The sequence below is a fragment of the Bombus vosnesenskii genome, unplaced genomic scaffold (genome assembly GCF_011952255.1).
Source record: "Bombus vosnesenskii isolate JDL3184/JDL3185 unplaced genomic scaffold, Bvos_JDL3184-5_v1.1 scf7180000016279, whole genome shotgun sequence".
Lineage (NCBI taxonomy): Eukaryota > Metazoa > Arthropoda > Insecta > Hymenoptera > Apidae > Bombus > Bombus vosnesenskii.
Window position 1 is genome coordinate 559,820 of NW_022884348.1, and position 24,058 is coordinate 583,877.

At 38.2% G+C, this 24,058-nt stretch overlaps 1 protein-coding gene across 2 annotated transcripts in view; it reads left to right on the plus strand.

The window, feature by feature from the left end:
* The window catches only part of LOC117242863 (inhibitory POU protein), a 54,222-nt gene that overhangs the window by 28,197 nt on the left and 1,967 nt on the right, over window positions 1–24,058 (plus strand). Inside the window, exons 2-3 of one of the 2 annotated variants that reach the window (XM_033509860.1) lie at window positions 6,917–6,973; window positions 18,723–18,929. In XM_033509860.1, coding sequence (XP_033365751.1) covers window positions 6,917–6,973; window positions 18,723–18,929 — 264 coding nt within the window. The remainder of the gene's footprint in view (window positions 1–6,916; window positions 6,974–18,722; window positions 18,930–24,058) is intronic. The other variant, XM_033509861.1, reaches the window with a different exon arrangement.

Consider the following 24,058-nt stretch of genomic DNA (forward strand, 5'->3'; position numbering starts at 1 on the left):
AGTAATTCGTTTTACAGCATGGATCGAGCGAAATGACGTTTCCCTGGTATAACGGCAACTTAATCTTAATCGCATTCTGTATTAAAAGCAAAAAATCGTTAGGTAAAGAGTTGACTCGGGACCAGAAGGAGCGTCTACGAATCAGAATACTGCATTACAAAATTTCATATATTCTCTTTAGGTAGCTCTTAGACGCTTCGCGCTTCGTCAAGATCCGTGTTTTTCACTTGAAATAGTAATGACTCGCGTGAACATAAATTCTCATGGCTATCTATCCGCTCCACCTCTGCTACGATTGGAAAACTCGGTTCTCATATATTCTCACGCCAGTTATTTAATAACATACGTACTTGCAAAAATATCAAATATCGTTACACACTTTGAAATGGCAGGAAATATGCGATTCAAAGTATGTACATATTGTGATTTACCGTCTAGAAATTATTTGTTTCTTTGCTGCGTTTTTGTTGATTATAGATTAATTGCGTGAGAAAAAGTCGTTTAAAATACATCGTTTAAAATATAACTTTACGATTTATCTTTCTCTTGCCGAATTTTGACAAATATATATATATATATATCAAATTGTATGATTTATTAACGATAAAATCGTAAATTTAATGGACGTGTTTTATTAATTTTTCACGAATTTAGTAAAAACTTGACAAAAATTAATGGTCAATAATAAAATTTAAGCGTTATGTATTCCGTACTGGATAGACACCCTGTAAATAATTTCAACGATAAATTAAACGATTATTTATTACGCTCAAGTAGATAAAATTATACGGAATCTCGTTCTATTATTTTACCGTATGTATCTATGCGTAAGAATTTTACTAATTATGGCGAAAGAGAATTTAATTTTGTGCATTTTCCTTAAAAATGTTAAACTTTAAGTGTATACCTTTACGATGGTGACTAAAGGAAAGGATTTCTAAGGTCGATAGAGGTAGAAAAAACGATAATGAAAATTGAGATATGTATTAAGACTGAGAAGGAGAAGGAGAAGGAGCAGGAGAAGGAGAAGGACGTCCAAGCGATGTTTAGAATGGTTCAAACGAATCTACTGAATAATTGAGAATGGTAGACAGTAACTGTAAGGGAGCAAGTGTCCCCGATTATAACAAAAGTGAAGGGGCGAAGCTCGGCTCATTTGTTATTAACCAGCGTAGTGGAGCGTCGAAGTGCAGAAAGACTTGGAACACGACTTCACACTTTGACTCGCAACCCTTGGTAAATTTAGTTAATTATCAGTCAAACTTCCGCGAAGAAGCTTGCGTCCTTTGCCTCTCACGAACAGTTTGTCCGATCGCTCTTCTTTTTCCGGACCGAAACTTTTATTTTCATTGCCTTTCGTGGTTCGATATGTTAAGTAACTTCGAATCTTTAAGGATATTGCGATATATACCGAATAAAACTTCTATTTTTGTTCTATTTTTCTTCTTGGTATACCGGGCTATCATCAACTATGTATATCGTTTTTCAATAGTTAATAGTTCGATAGAAGTAGCAAGTAACGTGGAAGAATAACGAAAATAAAATACAAAAGTTTCCCGATAAAAGTGGATAAAAAAGGTTCGTCGCATATTTATATTTTTGTGTAGAGACATTTCGCAAATCGATACAATTTGGATTACATAGTTGGTTTCATAAAATAAACAAAGAACGGAGTTACAGAAACGTAGAATTCGAAGTGTACGGTTTTCCCTCGTATCCGAGGATATCCTATTTCGTCTTTCCTTCGCGAATCCTCTATGAGTGGTTCCTTCGTAACGAGTGATAATACCATACATTGCCAACTTGTATTTCCAAGTACAAAATACCGTACAAACACATCGGTACAACGATATCCGATCGATCGTGGAAACGATCGACGATGTTCCGTATAATCCCGCGGCGCAGAGTTTTCCGACTGATTTACAATCGGCCGGGCGCAGCCCTGTCTGATAATCAAACGGCAGTATTCCGTATCCGATTGAATTTGTCGATGTAGACGCGTTCGTGTGCTCGTGCGAGCGCTTGTCTCCACATATTGGACGGTGCAGTGCGTTGCATGGACCGGTTACGCCGAATCGAGGATGCCAAGGAAAATCAATTAGCCGGGCAAACTGTTTCGACTGCGGCTGTTTGCCCGTACGAGAGTCGCCAATGTGTTTCGTCTCGGAAACGGATACGCGTACCCCGTGCACAGTGCACACTGCACAGTGCACTGCACAGTGCACGTGATACGCACGAACATCGCGCACGTACGCACGCACGCACGCACGCACGCACATATACCATCTCTTATACGTACAGCCAGCAACGACGTGACGCGAGGCGACGCGATGCGACGCAGCCTACCAATCCGCACAGGCACAGACACATCCTTGTAAAGTTCGTATACGGCGTACACCATACAGTATGCAGTATACAGTATACAGTATACAGTATACACCAGCGCATATGTACATACGGAACGAGAATTCGAAATTCTACGGGAAATTGAAATACTCGTAATAACGTGGATAAACGATGGATCGAAAGGTTTTTCTCTTGTTGCCCGGTGTAAGTTTTCACAGTGGGCGCGATAGAGAACACAGGTTTTGTATTTTATCGTTTGCACGTTGAAATAGGTATACGATCATATGCGATGAATTTGCGATTTTTAGGTCGGTAGAAGAGTCTTTGGTATGTGGTAGAAGGTTGAGAAGAATTTGTATTTTATTACTTGGCTATAGAGATGTAGAAGAAACACGTTGTGAATATGTTTTGCGTTATTAATTATTACGTACGTGTGATAAAGCGTAGGAAAGTTTGATCCGAATTATTTTTAAAATCCCCTTACCGATCGTGCACATAATTTCGCTCGATGCTAAAATAACACCGTTATTATATTAAACAAAATCGCCGAGAATACACGTATGTACTTGAAATTATTAATAGCAAATGATCATTTATCGCTGGATCTTCCTATAATTATAAGCCGAGTCCAAGCTGACGAATATGTCACAACGTGCTTCGGATTTCGACAAATGGCTCTATTTTAAATTCTCCTTTTAAGAAATTCATAGTTTCGGTGTATCATTTTACTAAACAATGAATTTATGCCATTGCTAAATAATAAAGTACAAGTTATTTTTATGCAATAACAGTCAAATTTAGCGGCAGTCTATACGTCTGACTCTTTTATTTTTACACTTCGATTTAATGCTTCATTTCAATCTATAAATTCGTAATGTGCATATTACATGTGCACGTAATTATACGATGTTCCCAATATTTTTAAGGTTTAATTAAAATTTGTTATTTTCCGTCGACATCGCGTCAATAGTATCGCGTAAGTATATCTTACGCCCAAATGGAGTTCTACAGCTATATTTATCCCTGAACTGCCACTGTCAAGTCCTAAAATATTCCAGACGTTGTAAACAGTACCACAATTTTAATAACATACGATGTATTCTATGATTAAAAATTACAAGGGGCAACAAGATCGGTCAAATCTCCCATCTTCTGTCGAAAAGCACTTTTAGAATTCAGTGGGTTGTCGATCGATCCCCTGTTATCAATGTTGTTTTTCTATTTGCTTTTGCCATCTACGCTAAACGCTTTTCTCGCATTCTTTACCATTTTTATAATATCGCTGGTGCAAGTATTAGAGCACTGACGCACAGCTTTTCGCATAAGTTGACCGACTCGTCAGCTATTTTTAAAAAGGTTGCATCTTTGCATCCAATAGATTCTTCTCGTTTTTATACGTGTCGCGTTAAAACCTTTCTGTTTAATTGCGCAAGTAATATTATCGTTGACTTCGATCGTGTGCCACAAGTTAAGTAAAGCAAAATTAGAAGAAAGTAAAGTAAAGTAAAGTAAAGTAAAGTAAAGTAAAGAATAAGTCAAGTAAAATTAGAATATTTCCATTTCACTGGAGTCGAGGTTTAAAATTTTGAAAAAGAAGAAAGCAAGGTTTCAATGAATGAAACAATGGCAAATTTGCGGACATACATGCGCCCCTATCCGCCTGTGCATTACTTACGTATGCGTGTGTGTTATCGATGTTGTCCGAGCTTCGTATTTGCGCTCGATGCACTGTGTACAACTTCTAGCAAAGCATACACAAGGTACATATGTAGTATCTCGGCGCATAGACGCTAGACGCGCAACACAGCCGCGTACGCGTTGATTGATGACACACCTGCGAACGGTAGAGATATGTAGGTATACGCACAGGGATTCACGCGTCACAACGTTTCTAGACTTACAGAGTTTCGATAAAAAAGTGAGAAATGAAACAGCATTTTCGTCGATACAACTTTGTAGACGCGCGTGTACGAACTCCTTTGTTACACGGGTACGTTGAATAATTAGCAGAGTAGAATTTTGGGCTTCGCCGAAGCATATATTAAACGATGTTTCAGATATACGAGTAAGCCGCAGAATAATAAACAACATATGACTGTTCCATAGAACAGTACGAATAACGTTCTTTGACCTAACCAGTTTGGTTAATCTGGTAAACAGCGGTTGCTCGTCTTGCATCACGATGATGCGGAAATCGTGGTTCCACGTAAATTAGGATTATCATCGAATAAAATACAGTACCGATAGTTTGCTTCACGGCTGCTACCTTTTTACCGTTAATGGACAAACGACCGTTTACAAACTGAATAGATCAACTATATTTTTTAAATTCCTCGGTCTCGTTGTTTGGCTACGCGTTCAGCGTCCAGGGTTCAACTTCGACTTCGCTAAATACGAATTTAGAGAGTGAAAAAGTATCGTTGCGTCGTTGGCGATTTGTTTAGATAAATTTAGTAAAAGCGAGTCAATATATATTACGAAAGTAACTTATCGAGTACGAACTACAATAGGCGAGCGAAATGTTCGATATTGCCGTATTACGGTAATTACAGAGTTAAGTTCGATATCGGGTGTGATAGGCACATAAATACCCTGACTAAAATTTCGATAATTGAGTGGGACGAAAGAGCGAGAGTCGATATTTTTGTATCGATATTTTCAGCTAATAATCGTTGCGCCTCGTTTTTACAAGATATACAAGTTTGTATAAATATGTATGTACGTATGTGTGTTGCAACAAGATCGTATAAAATATTCGCGAAACACCGATATCGCGATATAGTATTGTCATGAAAAATAGCCGAAGCAAGTTGAAAAATCTGTCAATTTAATGAAAACCGTCGGTGTGCAGAGATGAAGAATTCATATATCAGTCGCGACTTCTATAATGATGCGATCATTGTCATTGATATCGATCGAGCTCAGAATTGGCCGACACTCTAATGAGAAAGATATTGAATTACCTAATTCTGCTCGATTCCTAAAATGACTCATTTAATTTGTGACGGCGGCGTCGCGACGCCGGAATGGCCCGATTCTGTCAATCTTAGTACCGCGCTTTAAATATACATATTACGCGATTGCCAGGAATAAAATATGCAAACCAGATGAATATTAAGCCCCGCTGACAGGTAAACCGCGTCGATATGCATGAATTTCTGTCAGCTCGGAGAAATATTTCGCCGCGTGGATTATACCAGCTGGTTCATAGAGATTTCTTCGTCGCTGTTGCAGCCTAAACGCGTGGTCGCTTGCTCGCATACGGATTTTTCTACTTTTCTTTCTATGTAAATGTCTATAAGCTGCAAGATTGTTACGTCTTAAAGGCGCTTGGTTATTTTGCATTGGCTTTGAATTTTCACCTTATTATTCTACGAAGGTATATACGTATATATGTAATGAACAGTTTTGATTTATTTCTTCCAACTACCGATAATATTTTACTCGCAAGCGTACCTTTGCCAAGATTCTCGGATACGGAGTCAAAAATCTTGCAGTGTTTTTTTATAAGAATTGTTGGAGTCGTGTTTTGCGAGGAATCGAATATAATCATCTTAGCAAGAGTACTACGATTTTGAATAATAGACAACTCGGTTGGATAGTCGCAAGTTCGGTCGAGATTTCACTTCCATTTTTATTCATTCGATATCTATTTAACGCGGAAGATTTCGTTTGTTGTTTAAATTTCACGATCCAAATACATCGATATATATTTTATTCGGTACAATAAATAAAAATGCCGCGAATATCTATTTTATTGTCTTTTATTTATTAAATCTTCTTATTATTCTTTGCTCGCTTTTTTACGTAGTAATAATATTACATAGTAGGACATAGTTTTCGTAAAAACTCATAAATATCATGAAAGATAAATGAATAAATTAAATTTTTTACAAAAATTATATAAGTACGTCCTCGTTTATTCTTTAAAGTATACGTCTTAGGGGCATTCGTGTTTTGCCAATGACATTAATAGGATGTGATTTTGTTTTAACTTTGAAGTTGATATTATTTTCCATATTTTTGCAAAATGAAATGTTCTACTACTAAAACACGATTCTTCGATCGTACAAATACGTATATTTTTGTTAGTATTTGGCAGTTATTCATCCGAATACGACGGTGAAAGATGTCTGTGAATATATAATTTCGCTTCAAAAGTTTTTAATATTTAAAACGTCTAGTCTAGACAGACTATCGAGGTGAAAGCGTCACGCTGTAAAATCTTTCCAATTTTCCATTCTCCACCGGTTTTCTAAGTCAGTCGACATTTATTTCTAGGAGTTCAATGACACCTGGGACGTGCAAAAGGATCTTCGAATACATTCGGAACTAATATAACTTCTCGTATCTCTTGTATATGCTTGTTTTGTTGTTTGCTCGTTTCGATCCTGGATAAATATATTAAACAATATCGAATTATTTCAAAATCGATTATCGACTATCGTACAAAGATATGGAAGCGTAATTAAAGAATCGTTAGTGGTAATTTGAGACGACGAGGAACAAAAATATACAAACATGTCGCGTCAAATGAAACACTTAAAAATCGAAAGTTTTCGTTTTGCAGAGTCGTATATTGGAAGATGCCTCCATTATGTGCAATTCCTGGTCACCGAGGCATAACGTAAGTACAATGCAACGTTACCAGATATTTACTAGTGATTAGTCCGATAAGAAGACTAGATTGTAGTTAAAAAATATTCGGAAAGAAACACTGCTACCTTTTCCATCGTGTTTATCTGACTTGCTCCATGCTCGTAAAATAACGTCCATCTGATTGAATCGTAACAAGAAGGAAATAACGTTAAAGATTATTTCTCGACGAACTTTCAATCGATCGTGGAATCAAGCTTCGTGGTATGTCCGATTAGAAAGAAAGAAAAACAAACTAGAATAAACAAATGAATTTAACACCGTGATCTTCGTCAATAATATATTAACCACTGTTGATTTAACGCTACGAGAAATTTTAGCGCGTTTTCGTTTGCGAACGGTGGTAGCATTTAAAGTATGGAAATTAAGATTCACGATTTATTTAAACGCATTTGGTATCGCCGCAATCACAAATGATAACGAAACGATCGAATCAAAATTAAATGAAATTAAAAATGATAACGCCACTTGCACGATCAAGCACGGTAGAAATTCGGACAGTGTTTGCACCTTACGTTCTTTCTTCCGTCTCTGTTAAACGTCATCGAAGGCATCGGAATGAAATTCATTCGTTGATAAATATTTAAAATATTAATAATGCAAAGCATATGTACATATAGATACGATACCCGATTAAAATCGAAATGAGATAACGATGTTGATTAGAGGCGATTAAAATAGAGAGGAAGAGAAACGGAAGCGGGGCGAGTTTGAAGAAGGGAAAGAGAATAACTCAGAACTCTATTGCTTTATTTTATACGAAATACTCCATAATATTTATGCTTCGCGAAGCCACGTAGTTACGGTGGCTTGGCTGACATAAACTCGCTAACTCCTGGTTACGATTATGGCCAGTAGTAAATTGATTATTTAGATATACGATGAGGTGGTGCGAGATAGTTTGAGTGCCGTAAAAAGAGCCACGCGTCGCTTACGTTTCCCGCAAATGGAACAAACGCTCGTGTCTCCGACAAGTAGCGTGTAACTAGCGTTCGTGGTTTGAAAATGCTACCGAGCACCGAATAGCCATCATCGAATCACGCGAATTATCGTTTTCGAAACGTTACGCGGAGAAGTATGCCAGCTATATTTTCTACGCTTGTTTCGTTTCTACTTCGTCTAGTTTCGTAAAATGACATATCTGTCGCATATCTTCGATTTGTCGGAAAAGCGACGTATCCGAAGATTCGTAAATCGAGTCAAATAATTTTGAGGTATCCGTAGAAATAAATGTCTGTCGATGTCGACGCATCTCGCGATATTCACCTGTTTCGGAGAATGCCGCGTCGCCAATAGCCGAAATCATCAATTTCTCGACGGCCAACAGGCTTTTGGTTCGGCTATGAGCGACGATGCTCTTTCAGACGTACTCGCGAATGTTATCTGTTAACGTTAAAAGTTACTCGTTATAACAATCATATATATACACACAAGCAGGTACGTATCTTCTAAAAATCACCGCTTGAGTAGAAATCACCAACAGCAAGTCTATAATTTCATACCTATTTCTCGTTAACCCTTCATCTACCTCCGCGATTGAACCAGCAACGCGTTCGCCTATCTATTTATACGCATACATGCATATTAATGCCGCCATGTACATCTATTGGGGCATGGATAGCCCGATACATGGACAAGTTGCGATCAACGTCCAGCTACTTTGCACCGCAATCTCGCGTGTCGCAATATTTCATGTCGCAATCTCCAAGCATTTATCGAGTGATAATTTACAATACAATACGCGGCGTTTCGCTCGGCTTCCATCAATAATACACGGTTAATTGCGTTATCCAATGAACGAGATGAATTATTAGCGAGCGGGTACCGAATAAAGCTGCGGCGACTGGTTGCGCGACCGATCGCGGCAGACACCGTACCGGAGCTTCCTGCAGGTAAATATCGAGCGACGTTATAAATTTGGATCGTTTCTAAATCGATGAGGACGAAGCTCGTCCGCTCGTCGCCGCGCCATGGCCAGGTCGAGTCGCGTCTGTGTCGACTATAACTGTGACTGTGACTGTGACAAGTGAAACCGAATTTGATCGAGATTATTCGGGACGCCAGAGGAGGACGAAGATAATATCCTTCTCCGGATTACTCTAGACTCTAGTCTCTAGACTCTAGACCGTAGACTCTAGACAAACGCTACTCCGACATGCAAGTGTTAATTCGTACAGTCTGCTCGTTTTCGCGCGGGACGTCAGATTTTCTGGAAGAATTTAATTATTCATACGTCAGACTGCTTCGCGATGTAGGTTATCGAACGGAAATAACGTAATTGTCCCATTTCGCGATATCCGTTGGCCGACAGTGCACGAACGGTGCTGTTTTTAGAATCGAGTTGCAGCATCGTTAATCGTCTTTCTTCGTTCGTCGCTGGTCTTCTTCTTGCTCTCAATTACGGAATCGTAAACAAGCGAAAATGACATATCGTTGTTTAGGACTCGTTCGTTTCGTAAGATTTCGAAGAGAATTTGATTACTGTTTCTAACGATCGAAGTTTCTTTCACAAATACGATTGTTGGCTGGTTCTCGCCCGTGATAAATACTCCGTCAAGAAATCAGATTAATCTGCGACGAATTATAACGTAACGATATTGTGATGTAGATTAATAAAATCGAGTTAATATTGACAGGTGAAAGTTGATTAAGAGTTCATATCTTTAACCGAATAGAAAATATGGTAGAATAAACTGGATAAATCGTAGAGAAATTTCGATCGTTTAAAATTATTTATAATCTTTGTAGACGATTTTAATGCTAGTTTATTCGAACAACAGACTCGACTTCAGCGAGTTTATTAACAGAAAATGTACAAGATAAGATGTAGTTTTTACAGTAGTTTGTACGTATTAAAACTTTGTTATTTACAATTACGTTATAATTACGTTGTAAACAGTCGATCGAAGAAATAAATTTCAACGCATAATTGGATTTTTTTCTATTATACTTTCGTCTAACGAAACGTGTCTATTATACATTCGGTAGCTTAGGAGTATAATGACAGATAGAATATGGCAAATTTTCTGACAGGAAAATATTGGTACGAAAGTAACTAAAAAAATATTACACGCTTAAATGTACACAGCTCGAATTCCAATTTCCTAGCATGCACAGTTGGAATTCAATTTCGAAGCAAACAATTAGTCTCGTACGTCGAGCAACTGCGTTACTCTTCTTACAAGTTGTAACCGACTTTTACTTGGAACGCAACTTTCTGGAACGTAGAGCAAGCTTAGTATCGGAATTGGAAACGTTGCTGGAATTTTCTTTCTATTAAAAGCACCAAGGTCCAGTCGTAATATCGTGACAAATAATCAGCCATTTTCCCAACTGTTGTTTAAACGACTCGTGTGTCACACGTGGCTGAAAAATATTTCATCTCTTTAAAAAATAGGAAATACTCGTCTATTCTCTTCGCAAATCGCTATCTCTCTCATCTTTATCGTCGTTAAGTATACTCGTGTTACGATAAAGAAGGTTGAAAGAAAATTGGTAGATTAAAGGACTTGGAGTAAAATCTTACGACACTGACATGAAAAAAATTCTCAGGGTTTATAGAGTATACACATACACACACAGATTACAAGAAGTTATAAAAATGTAGTAGAAAATGAAAACAAATTACATATACGTGGTAACTTAAATGGGTCTTAGAGTAAGGACGAGTAATGATGTTTTATTTGGAGCTAGGTTTAGTTTAGCAAGCAATACTCGATACAAAAACTGATTACAATATCGTCGTACGTCTTATTACCATACTCGGCTCTCAACTTCCCGATTCATACTCTCCGACTCCTCCACTTACACTCTGCGACTTCTCAACTGACACACTGCGACTTCTCAACTCACATTCCGGCCGTTCTAGCATCCCTTTGTCTTTTCTTAGGCCCACCACGCACGTGTTCCGCAGACGCTCGTTGCCAGGGTCACGTAGGCCTTTTCTACAAAACTATACGATTGAAAAGACCGACGACACATTGATGGACCCGACGGCGCCTCGGCTCTCGCGACATTGTTCATGGTCAACTCGACGTTTCTTAGGCCCTTTTCCCCGATACTGCGTATACGTACAACGAAGAATGTATATCTAGTATCTGGCATCGGAAATTTGAAAATCCAGTACCTAGTTTTATAATATTTCATAAATCAATATCGTTACGCGCATCGAAGAGAATTAGGATACGTCTATACGCGTCTCCCGTCACGTGTCGACTTTTGCTCTGTGCCGCCCTGTGAACTGTGAATCTTTGAGACGAGAAAGGAAGAACTGCGCAGGGTTGAGGAAAGACGCGAGAGAGTTTCGGTCTTATTGTTGGGTTTAGGGCTTAGGCGACGCGACGCCGCGTTGCGCCACGCCGATCGTGTACGGCTACGACTACGACTTCACTTTCAGATCATCGTCCGAGCCGACAACATCGAGCGAGATAAAGGTCTCTCTCGTGGCATAGTTCGACGTAGTATCTAGTCCAAGTATCTTTTCCTCGCTAAAACGGTTGAATATTGCAAAGCGTAAAGATTGAAAGAAAGAAATCTAAAAATTACTTTTATCGTTAACATTTTGATGATTGATACAGTGAAATTGGACGAAAGAGTCAATTTTCATTGTATTACGTATTCTCGGCTATTGAATTTTTTATCGTCTTTATTTTAAAGCTCGAGCCTCTATTCGATTGCAGAAGCGCGATGGAAAACAGAACTACATACGTACGTACAATGTACACGCATTATATAGTCATGAATGTGTATGTTATGTTCAACTGCATCGAGTTGTATTCCATTCACCTTAGCATTCTGGCCCGCTTACTTTATTTATGCACTTTATTTCATTTTGACAATGGCGGTTTACTCTTTTTCAATACGAAACACCCTGCATAATAGATAAAATTGGATTGTATCATGGAATGACGGATAGAGTGGTGAAAAACTTTAATGAATATTTGGCCAGAACGTCGGTTATACGGCCACCAATTGCAAAGAATCGGCGAGTTCGTACGTACCTTTAGTCGTAGTATCTAGTTTGCTTGTACATGATTGAAAAACGAAGACAGACGCGAACGCTTAGCTTCTAAATAGCGTCGTGTTCTCTGAAATAAAATATGAATACCGTTTCGCGCGAAACAGTCTTCGGTATATGTTTAAGATCGCTATAAGCGCCATGCATCAGAATTTTACTAATTGTATGTTCGTAATAAATGTCTATCTATTATTCCCGAACAAAGGCATATGTGTATTAGGTATCAGCTGTCATCGTAAAATCGAGACGTAAACTCTCGAAAAAAGCACAAATTACCGATATAAAGGCACGAAGAAAGGTACATCGTCGATGCATAAAAACTTACTTCAGACTCCGAGTAAACGCTATAAAAATTCAAGTGACACATTCGGCAACACCAGAGAATAACAAAGTATGAATTAAGAATAATCGTCTTTTAAAACGCTTATAGTATATCAGAAACCTATAAACTACACAAGTATCTTACCAATACCAGCTTAAATTTGGGAAAGAGTAAAGCGAAGTAAGTCTTGGAGAGATTAAAGACAACTTTTTAACGTATAAATTATTTAAAAAAGAACTGTAAACGAAGAAATTGTAATAGCTCCGCTCTAAGAGCTTTTTATTTGAAAAACTGATAATTCCTATAAATTCGGGATAACGAAACTTAGACCGAAGTTAGATCGGAAATATGCAACGAGTCATATAGACTTTTTGGTTTTATTTGAAAGACAACGTTTCGTGCTATTATGCACTGACTACTGACCTAATATCCATCGAGCATTCCACGAACTCTGCGCCACTTCTTTTCACTCGTAAAACGAGAAAAGAAACTAGCTATACTTTGCGATATTTCCTCGAACGTAACTCGAGTCTCCCTGACTCCGTAGACTGTAATCGTAATCGTTTAAAATGGGAGAATTGTAAAGCCTGGTGGTAGATTAAACGGAAAAGGAGGCTGATGTATAATAATACGTCGTCTGGCGTACTACGTTACGAGCTTAATCATTCCCGGTTTCTCGCGAATAAGCTCGAGCAGATAAATTACGCGGACGGCCGTTGGGGCGCGATAATTCAATTGTAATTGGCTAATCTTTAACGTGCCGCCGCTGGAAGACGTATTTAACGGGTGGGTTGGCCGCAGGCAGCTCGGAAAAATGACTCTATTAACCACGAGGACCTACAGAATCGAGCTCGAAGGGGGACTCCGTAGAAACTTTGCTAAACAACTGCACGAGCTGCTAACTAGGCGGCTAACAAGAGCAATCTGTATCCGTTGCTCGGCATAGTCGTCGCTTTTCTCATCCCTGCCCCTAGCTGTCTGGCCAAGTCTTGGAAAAACTACTGCGCGCGTGTGTATTGGCCGTACAGCGCACAATGTACGGTGTAAGAAGAATCGGGAAGGATAGACGGGCCGTTTCTTACTGATACAGTCATTTATCTGAAGAAACGCGTTTCCGTAGAAATTTTACGTAGAATCGTTTAAATTCACGATAGAATCAGCTGTTGAGAGTATCGCGAGCAGGCTGCGACGAAGCAATATTCGATGACAGATCATCGATCAAAGGATAGAATAAACATCTTCCGACGACATTTTTGTAAGATACGAATGTTTAATATACAGGGTGGTTGGTAATTGGTGGTACACGCGGAAAGGGGCTGATTCTACGCGAAAAAAGAAGTCGAAAATATAGAATAAAATTTTTTTTTTTTAATTTTTCCATCGAGACAACGATCTACAGTGAGATCCGTTATAACGTACCGCAGGTGTACCGAGCGAAAATTCAAAGTCGATTTTCTCGAAAACAAAGCCTCGAACGAAAAATTGTTATTCTATATTTTCGACTTCTTTTTTCGCGTAGAATCCCCCCCTTTCCGCTTGTACCACCAGTTACCAACCACCCTGTATACATAGGTAGATTCGTTATTCTATACTTGCGGAGAAATTATTAATCAAAGTTATAGGTTTTGCGCTTTATATCTGTACATGTCGTATAGATACCGATAAGGAAAAGCTTTTATTCGATTATGATATAATAAATTAAGTCATTTGTATTATTATTATATTTGAATATACGAAATTATGGATATTTGACCGTTTGTACTCGGTTGTCCTCTCTGAGAAGACGTCGTAAATGTAACAAACAGCTCGGACGTTCTCTTTAAGGGGACATAAAGAGATTACCGGTGATTGTACGGAACAAAATTAGACGAGCTTAAAATTTTTTAAACATATACGTCTCCTCGAAGAGAAGATAAATAAAAAAGTGGAAAATATGCCGAACGCAAAGGGCTAATTACATAGATGCGAAGATACATAAATGTACGAACTACATCGTCGTTTTATTTAACAAGAAGAATATTACAATTTAACTGTGGATACGCACCAATATACGAACAACATTTTGATCACACACAAATAAAGTAAATCGTGAAAGAAAACGTCTTGATTACGATTAACATAATTTTTATAACACGTGATTAACGTTCAAACAGACCATCCCTTACATTCATCACGCGCACACACACATATGTATAACAAGTGCGACGTTAAACTCGCCCCAAATTGGGATTCTTCCTCCGCACTCGAAGAGAAAACGCAATTTGCGATTTATCGTCCTGTTAAAACTTCGTTTAGGTAAAGCATTCGTCTCCATAAGCAATACCATGTATGTAAGTACTTCATCCTTTGCGTAATAAAGTAATAATGTTTTATGCGATAAAGGATCACGTGCTTATTAATTTCTTTGCAATATTTCTCAAATTTCTATATTTTAACAAACATTTTTTATTCAAAATAACAAACTTTCATTCATTTAAAATGGAAAATTTCTATTTCTATCTCTATATCTATTTCTATTTCTACTTCCATTTCTATTTCTACTTCTACTTCTACTTCTACTTCTACTTCTATTTCTATTTCTGTCTTTCTTTCGAAATTTCTAATTTACATATCTGCCAATAATAAAATCTATTTGGAAAATAAAATACGTACTATAGTTTAAAAAGTTGTACAAGCGTTTATCTCGTTTTCGATTTATCAAAAATTGCTTGCTACGCAATTGTTTTACGTCATGTATACGTCTTACCTATACACCGACAATATTAAATTTTAACAGAGCAACAAACAATAAGAAATCGTTATTTTAAAGAACTTGCGCCATTCTACAAATACTGACTTTTAATCACTCTCTAGGACCGTCTATGAAGATGAATGCATCATTCGCAGGTTTGAAAGCAAGGTACTCGGCAAATGGCAAATTTACGATACGAGAGGCGAAAAGCACAAGGAAGAAGTTGGAAATTAGAAAAAGTGGCGGTAGTTCAGTAACCTACAGACAGACAGATAGACAGACAGACAGACGGACAGATAGTAGGTACACGTACCCGACAAAGGCACAAGGAGTTCATAAATAATCGAAGCGTTGAAGCACGATGGTGGTTTTCGCATGAAACATTGATCGGCCGATGCGGACATTGCAGTTTATAATGAAATAAGTGGATAGTGAATCGTTTTTAACCTCGCTACGCCGAACCTATCTAACTATTGACATTTCAATAACTGTTACGATAATTTGCTCTCGTAAATTTTTAATTACTATTTTCGTGATAAATTTCTTTCGTGCCAAACTGTAGATAAATCGCAGACCGTAAACAGTTTGTGATCCGTGCGTTAACATATCGAAGGAATTTCAATCGTTTCTCGATAAATTAAATCGAATATTCCGACAAATTAAATCTCCAACGAATAATTCGAAGCGAAGGAATGGAAAAATGTTCGATATTTCATAAATTACGGAATATTTTGAAAACGCTTGATACTTGATTTTCGATATTTCCCATTACCGAATGAGAAACGACTCGTTGATGGCAATTGGTTGCAACGCAACGGATTCATACAAACTTGATGAAAGCACACGCGCCACGGAGAATTCCCACTAAATTGTTTTGACAATGAATCCTCCTTTATCGATATTTAATAAAGCAATGGCCACGTTTTCCAAGTGATGCAGAGAAATCAATAATGCTATTTGAAGATATTCTATTTTCGAAGTGCGTTGAAAGAAAATCTCGATAAGTAAGACAATTAGAATCGCAAATTCTGTACGGATATAGTTGCGAACGTTTTTCAAAAAACAACGACTAGTATGCTATTTGAATTTTTCGTTTCAACTTTCAATTCGAACTTTGAATCGAAACGATGAATTAGAATCGTTTATTTCGAATTTTTAATTAAACGTTACTCCACACGCGCGCGCACAAAATACCATTGTTTATTCCATAAATTAATCTCTACCATCCACCTATCGTAGATTCCTATTTCTAATCAAAGATTTTTTTCCATGTTAATTAAAAACGAATAAAAGCATTAAACGTTCAAATCGAGTACTTAAAGCTAGAGATCTTCTTACACAGTTTAATACATGTTGCAGGTTGATTACTTTTACAAAGAAATACGTGTGTCGTATGTGTATCTACATGGTCGATTTTCTAATAAAAGTTTCTTCGTATAAATTTATAGATAAATATCTAGATCTTTAATAAACATATAGAGTGTCGATAAAAAAAGACGCATAGCACCTGTCACGATTGAACGATAAATGGAAAATCTGATCAGATAAATCGTATGAAGCGAAACCTTTCGTATCGAGAAACGAGCTTTTGATGACTTCGCCTTTACAAAAGTTTGGAATTGCATCGCGCTACGGATATTTCGATTTTCCTCGAATAACGTGACAATATTGCTCGTGTGGTAGCCGAACCTTGTAATGTGCCGTGAGTGACAGATGCGGCTGACGCAAAATGTCCCATATAATATCGATTGCCACGACATAGAAGCGTATCTGGACAAAACGAAACCATAAATTCGCGTCACAACTGCTATTAATATGACGTCGGAAAAAGAAATTTCATTAAACCTTTCGGCTCTAGCTACTTCATTATCGTTATTCATCGTAAAGGAAGAAACACTTTTATTATCCGATTCGAAAATGTACACTGATAACGAAATCATATTCTATCGCACGCCTTATGTGTAAAAATTAGACCATTTAAATCTGTATTTATTATCGTATACTCTTTGTTAACAATAAGTTTGAAGGTTGAAAATCTTTTTGATTTGGCTGAAAATCTTCCTCGTGCCATTATTTTAAGCAAAGGTAATAGGAATAGGAAAGATATTATCGCAAGTAAAATCGTTTTTAAAAATTTGACTAACGTTTGAGCTCTGGATGTCGCTTGTACTTACGCGATAGGCATAAAAGTGCAAAAATATTAAGTTACTTGCGCTATCACTAACTATGTTTTTATGGAAGACCTGTTCCTAAACATAGGAACACATAGTCCGACGGACCCTATGGTCTCGTTCAATTTTAGTAACACTTTGACCCTAAAATATTCTGTCCAGCAGCCCCAGCAACACTTGACAGGCAAACGAACACGATTAGCAAATCTCATACGTCACGCGTAACCACTTTTGAAATAACATCAACTTAATCGGCTGAATCGTAATCTAGTATTATGTACGCCCTTATACGTATGTAGCTTTGCTTAATCGTACTATGCTTAAAAATAAACAGAAAATATATAAACATATAAAATGTAAAAATCCAGAACTTACAACGTAGACGATTTGTCGAGTGTAATATCAAAATTTTTTTAAACATCAAAGAATGATTAAACATTGCTCGATACAATGTCGGATATTTTGCATCTCTATGAAAATTTATTTGAGAAAAGTAGCTCCTTTTTAAAAAAATATTTAGTTTCATTAAAAAAATTGAAAAAATTGATAGTTTCATTATGACAAAATGACGCAAATTAATAACTAGGAAATACCTGTTACTAAGAAATTAGTGTTATTATCGTAATAATAAGGTAATAATTACATTAATCGATATAAAAATTGGTAATTACGCTCGTACATTGTACACTTGAAAAATCCGGCAAAACCTAAATCCAAGTTTCCAGCGCTAAAACTATTTTTAGAATATCGATCGCACGGCCATGTTGAGCACATGGAGTGACCTCTGACTGGGTACTTTTATACAAAAGCACCGCATACTTTTTTCACCAGAAACTGACATTGAGTAGCAACTTTCGACCAGCGCATTGTACATTGTACAATAAAACCAATTGTCCTCTATCTATCGAACTAAATTTTCAGAACCATGTGCAAAATTCTTACATATCGCCCCCTTGCTACAAAAGTGACACAACTCGAAGATTAGACATATCTTTGAACCGTTACCGTAAAATGTTCTATAAGATAAGAAGAAAGTTTGAAGTGCTTCGAGTAGAACAAAAACGCAATACGTAAAAATAAAACAAAAATTGATATTATTTCACGAACGTTCTTATGCCCGATAGGAGGGAAATGAAAGTTCGAAGCTAAATTTTATTAATAAGACGTGTAATATCTTATTACGTTCAAAGACATGTTCTTTAATTATCGTATAATTTTTGTAGAAAAGCTGCGTTATGTATGAAAAGTACCCTTGGTGATACAGCATCTAGTTTACACACCTCGTGAAACTTAGATCTCTGTAAATCGTAGTACCATTGCCGACGTCGTATCAACGTGACGTTACGAGATACGCTGTAACGATAAGATGCGATATAAATTCGTTTAAGAAGACGAAACGTTTTCTCGAAAATTCTGTTACGTTTGATGCATGATCCCTAATTCTTCAATCAGTGTCACGTGTCGCTTTTAACGTTTCAGGGTGACTTATTCGGGGGACTGAACAGCGGTCTACAAGACGGCTTACTTTCGAGGGCGGAAGCTTTGGCGGCGGATTTGGGAAAACACAACGCGGGCACCCCAATGCCTTTGAAGCACGACCCTGTTTCCGTCTATCATCATGGAACCCACATGCCAACCCCCCATCCAAATAACCGGCCACATCATCAGGTACATTCACACCTCTTTGTGAGTCTGCATTTTTCGCAATACTATACTCGTACCGATTGTTTTTCTTTCAAAATATTAGTTTCGTTGACAAAAGTATGCATTCTCGTTTATTTTCTTATCAACGTTATTATACGATTATGTTCTCGTTATTCTGAATGGTTTGTTGCTATTTCAATACATCGTGTACCTATGTATATGAAAATACGTATGTACAGTCGGTTACAAAAATATTGGAACATCGGTATAATTTTGTCTCTTGAGCTTTATATTTGTAATACGTACGCAATTACTATTTACAAAAATGTATCGAACTGTGTTAGCATATCGACTGTATATCGACCACTTTGATTTGTTGATCGCGCTATCGTTCGTTATTGATTTATCGAGGTTTGAAGTTTAATTTGTTTTCGAGCGTTAATCTCTTATATTTTGTAAACGAACACTATTATTTTTTAAGCATTTAAGATACTTAAGAAAGAACGTAATAACCTATTTCGTGGAACAATTAATTATTTATGATATTTAAGTCAACGCTGAGGCGTGAGAGCTTCTGCCGTTTTCAAGTACGAAGAATTAACATATCTATATCGTATCCGATATGATAACGCACGCTTATAGCGTTAAAGTACAACATTGTAATTTCTATTTACCGTGTTGTACGATAGACTCGTTCTACTCTCCAAATTTTTTATAGTATTTCTACGTAGTAACATTGTAGTAAATTTTATGTATTAAAATAAAAGTGTTGCTAAGTGTTTATAAATGAGAAAGTAACACCTGATAATAGCAGAGGTATCGGATATCGAGTATAAAAGAACGAATGTCTCTATGTCATTTTCCGAAAGATGACGTAGATACCTACGTAAATAAATATCAGAGAAAAAAAGAAGTTATGGTGTATAATTTCATTTATTACTATTGTTCCTGCCAATAATAATCGCTAATTTTTCTCCTTCTTAACGATAATCTTATTAACGCTTGGCTTTTCTTGATCGGAAATATTTTTCGTACTACGTATTATAATTCGATAAAGACGACGATAAAACGGAGTAAAGTCTGTAGTTACATTCAGACTGGAATGAATTACGAAACGGACTAATTGTATATCGTACGTGGCCTCAGAGGCACGATAATTTGTTAAAACTTAATGTTGTTACCAATGACGAAGTTTATCGGTGAAACAATTATCGTAATGAAGTGTACCGAAACAATAACGTCGACATGCAAAATTCATCGTTTGAGTACGATTATAAAATGCAACGAGTTTCGAGGACGGCTTAAAACCACCGACAATAATTAATTACGCGTAGCAATTAATTGCGATTTATAATTAATTCGACAATTAAAAAATTCAGCCCTACCGATTTTTTATTAACATCTTTCACGATACGAGCAACAGTTTTCATTCCGATACTTTAATCATTGATATTTCCCATAATCCGATACGCGTGAGCAATTGTACACCTTCGAATGTACGATTTTAACGTTTGTTATCGTGAACTATGAACCGATCTATAAAATATATACTTTCCACGTGAAACGATCGCTAAACGCTAAATTTTTCATACGCTAGCAGATAGAATAGTATCAGAGTATAGATATAATATAATTCACGCGTCGTACGCAACGTCAAATCTATGGAAAATACCTGGAAAATCAGCCCTTTGACGTTAACATTTTTTTCTATTCTTATCGGTAAATAAGAGTAAACAATAAAAATACACGCGACGATAAAACGTCAATTCCCCGTGATATTCAGAATGAAAGATTTAACTAAGCAAGATGCACAAAGATACAAACCCGTATGTTGTACTACACCTATACCTATTGTTTGCAAAATTATAAATAAAAAATTAATCGCTTAGAGAGACAGACGCGCAAAAGTGTTACGAACGTGCCATTAATTCAATTACAATTTGCTCCGTGTCGTTCCGGGGTTTTTATGCTAATACAAGCAATCTGAGGCCGATGAGCGGATGATAGCATGGCAGTAGGGTGAATCAAGCAATGTTCAGCGACCCGGAATGATCTTCTCGAGTTTAGGGGCGTTGCTCGTACGTTATCTCGCCATTGGGACGATTCGTAACACGCTGGGCGTAACGCAATCAATTTTGACAGAATTTCCTTTTCATGTTACCAATCCCACATCGGGTTCGCTGCCGAAATTCCAGTGCGTAAGAAGCGTGTTTATCTATGTAACTACTACATAAGCAATTATCTCATTCTCAATGTCTCGATCATTGCCATGATATACGTAATTTCGAGATACGGCAACTTAACGGCCACAATGTATCTATTACACGACGGTCAGTATTCTCGCGATTTGCCTTGTAGCGAGTAAAATCGACCGTATTTCGTGAATTTGAGATTAAAAAAATAAAGTCAGAGAATTTTTTCCAAAACGATATCCAAAAACGATAATGACGCTGATATATGTATATATGTATGTTGTTATGAGTTACTCAAAGATGTATGAAGTAGGTGTAGTACGATTAAAACACGCATACGTTTTATCTGCTTTTATTTATGCATCGTTTTCCAAATGCGTTTTCCAAATGCAAATGCATATTAAAGCTGAAAAATATATTCGATCGCAATATTGTTATATTCGTAATCTATCCATTATCCGAATGAAATATTTCTGTAAAAACGTTACCGATTAACGTATTCCTGATCGGAATAATACATTTTTATAACAGCTTCCATAGAGTTCTCTATCTCGTTGCTTATGCTTTTGCGTTAAAATCTTCCAAAGGCTTTATCTACGCGTTAGAAATATCTTACGCGTACACCCGCGTATCCTACACGATACGTTTCGGCGATTATTAATAAAAATATTGCTTCGGCAAACCTAGCCAAGGTTTCGCGTTAAACAAATATTATAGATGTAAAGATATTTATCGTTCGTATAAAATCAATCGAAGAAATGGTTAAATGCAGCCTGGCATAACGAAACAGAAAATAAGAATAATTCAGTTGTTCAAAGACTCGTCCCGACAAGTGGTCGATAAATAAACGGACAAATCGATAAATCCGATAAAAAAAGCATTATTTTATTCAAAAACATTACGCGGAAAAAGGTCGTTGTACAACGTTGGCAAACTGATCGAAGGTGGATCAACCGTAACGGCGAACGCGAGAGAGTATTCGTTTCATCGACCCGCTGGAAATCGGCTGACTATTATTAGTCGCTAGAATATTCGTTGACCATGAAGTGGGTGTATAGATCGGAGATCTGGCTTCCCGCAGTGCGGTGGCACGACGAGCGAACGACGAGCCCCGTTCTCCCGCTTACAGCTCTTTCTCTCTGTCCCATTCTCCCAGCCGCGAATCTCCCATACAGATGGTCAAACGGCAAGTGTCCCATAAAGTCTGTTTTTATACGCGAGGTTGACGAATTCAATAACGGTAGTGTTGCTGCAGGCTTGCCTAACGCGCAACGTATTACGTTCACGAACGCATGTAACGAGTTTTGTGTCATTGGCACAAGCTTTGGGGAGCGGATCGAGTCAAAGGGAAAAGAGCAAGGGGAAAGAACGGTGACGAGCGATAGGCCGTACAACGTAGATACAACGGAGCAAGGGTAAAGAAGAGAAAAACAGGGGCACGTATTCGAGAGAGGAGGAACGAGAGAGTCGGCTAACCCTACCGCCGTGTCGCGTCGCGTCGTGTCAGCATAATGATGAAATATTGCGCGGGTCTCTAGGGCCCTACCATATACGCCCCTGGGCTAGTCCTTCGCTCACTCCATATTTGCAACTATCCTCTTCCAACGTGCTTTCCTTCTCGCTCTTTCGCGCCGCCACCCGCAAGCCCCTGCATTTCTGATGTAACTATGCTATTCCAGAGCACCCCTGGACCGAAACCGTGCCATCCAGTTAGCTCGCTACGCTGCATATTCTCGTGAGAATAAACGTTGCGTACACACGAACGCGCGATCCTACTCCTACGCATACGCGTCACGCCCTGTGTACAACGTTACGCAAACGTCCCGTAGGCGTAGGCGCATGTTCCTGCGAGCACCAATCGCGACCACACTCGCCGCATTTTTTGCCGATTTATACGCGGACCTTCCGCTTTTACGACCTTTCCCCTATATCTTTGCGGTCCTAGGATTCTAAAACAGTACCAAGTCATCGAGTGGGGTTTCTACGTTCTGGTGTCGCGTTTGTTTTCTCAATATCCAGAAATTCCAGAAGTATAGCAGCGTGCTTGGCTTTTTTCCAAACTTTCTCCGGTTAGAAGATATTTTTACATGTCGAAACGACATAAAAATCCAGACATTAACAAAGACGTAGATACGAATAAAAAGCGACTAAATGGAAGCCAAAATATACGCGACGGATGACGCGCGTATCGATCTTCCACGATTTCAATCTTTCTTGACTCCCGATCGGCCTCGATCCTCGATCCTCTCGTCAGAGGGTTCGTCGGCGTCACCATCCCTCTCCGTTGCCTGACCAAATCCTGCTACAAAGCTCTTATAGTTTTCCACGTGCCACGGAGCGTCGTGACGCCGAATCGTCGTGCACACGAGCCTCGACAGCGAGCGTCGGAGAGTATGGGGCCTTTTGTCGGCATCCCGACGAACCACGACATCCGCGACTCTTAGAAACCCGGTAGTCCCTAAAAGTATCGTCATTCGGAGTAACTAAAGCTACTCGAGCCTAAATCCTGATGACACATTTACGATTTCTGCTATCGGCGATACGATACTCCTGGGAATGAATGGATACCGCGCGATGCGTCGACCTGTGACAGGTGCATCTCCTCCGCAGAGGAGTCGACGTTAACGCGTACGTATTAACGTACGTGTTTATTGGTTTAACGAAAATATCGGGATACGTAGCTTTGAGAAAACAACGAACACAAGCAGTACCTGACGCGGCGTCACTTTCTACGGGGAAAAAATACGAAGGGAGCTCATAAATAATTTGTAAGGGGTCGCGCACACTGCGCTCGCGACGACGCGACGCGACGACCACGGCACGTGCTGCATAATTGTGCGTGCTAGTTTGTACACGTTCTCTCTTCATCTCCGTGTCCTCGTCCCCTTCCATCCCTCGTAGCCCCCGTTGGTTTCATTCATTCTTTCCTTTTAACAATGTTAATTGGTAGAATCGCGTAACCACGTTACCGTACAATTT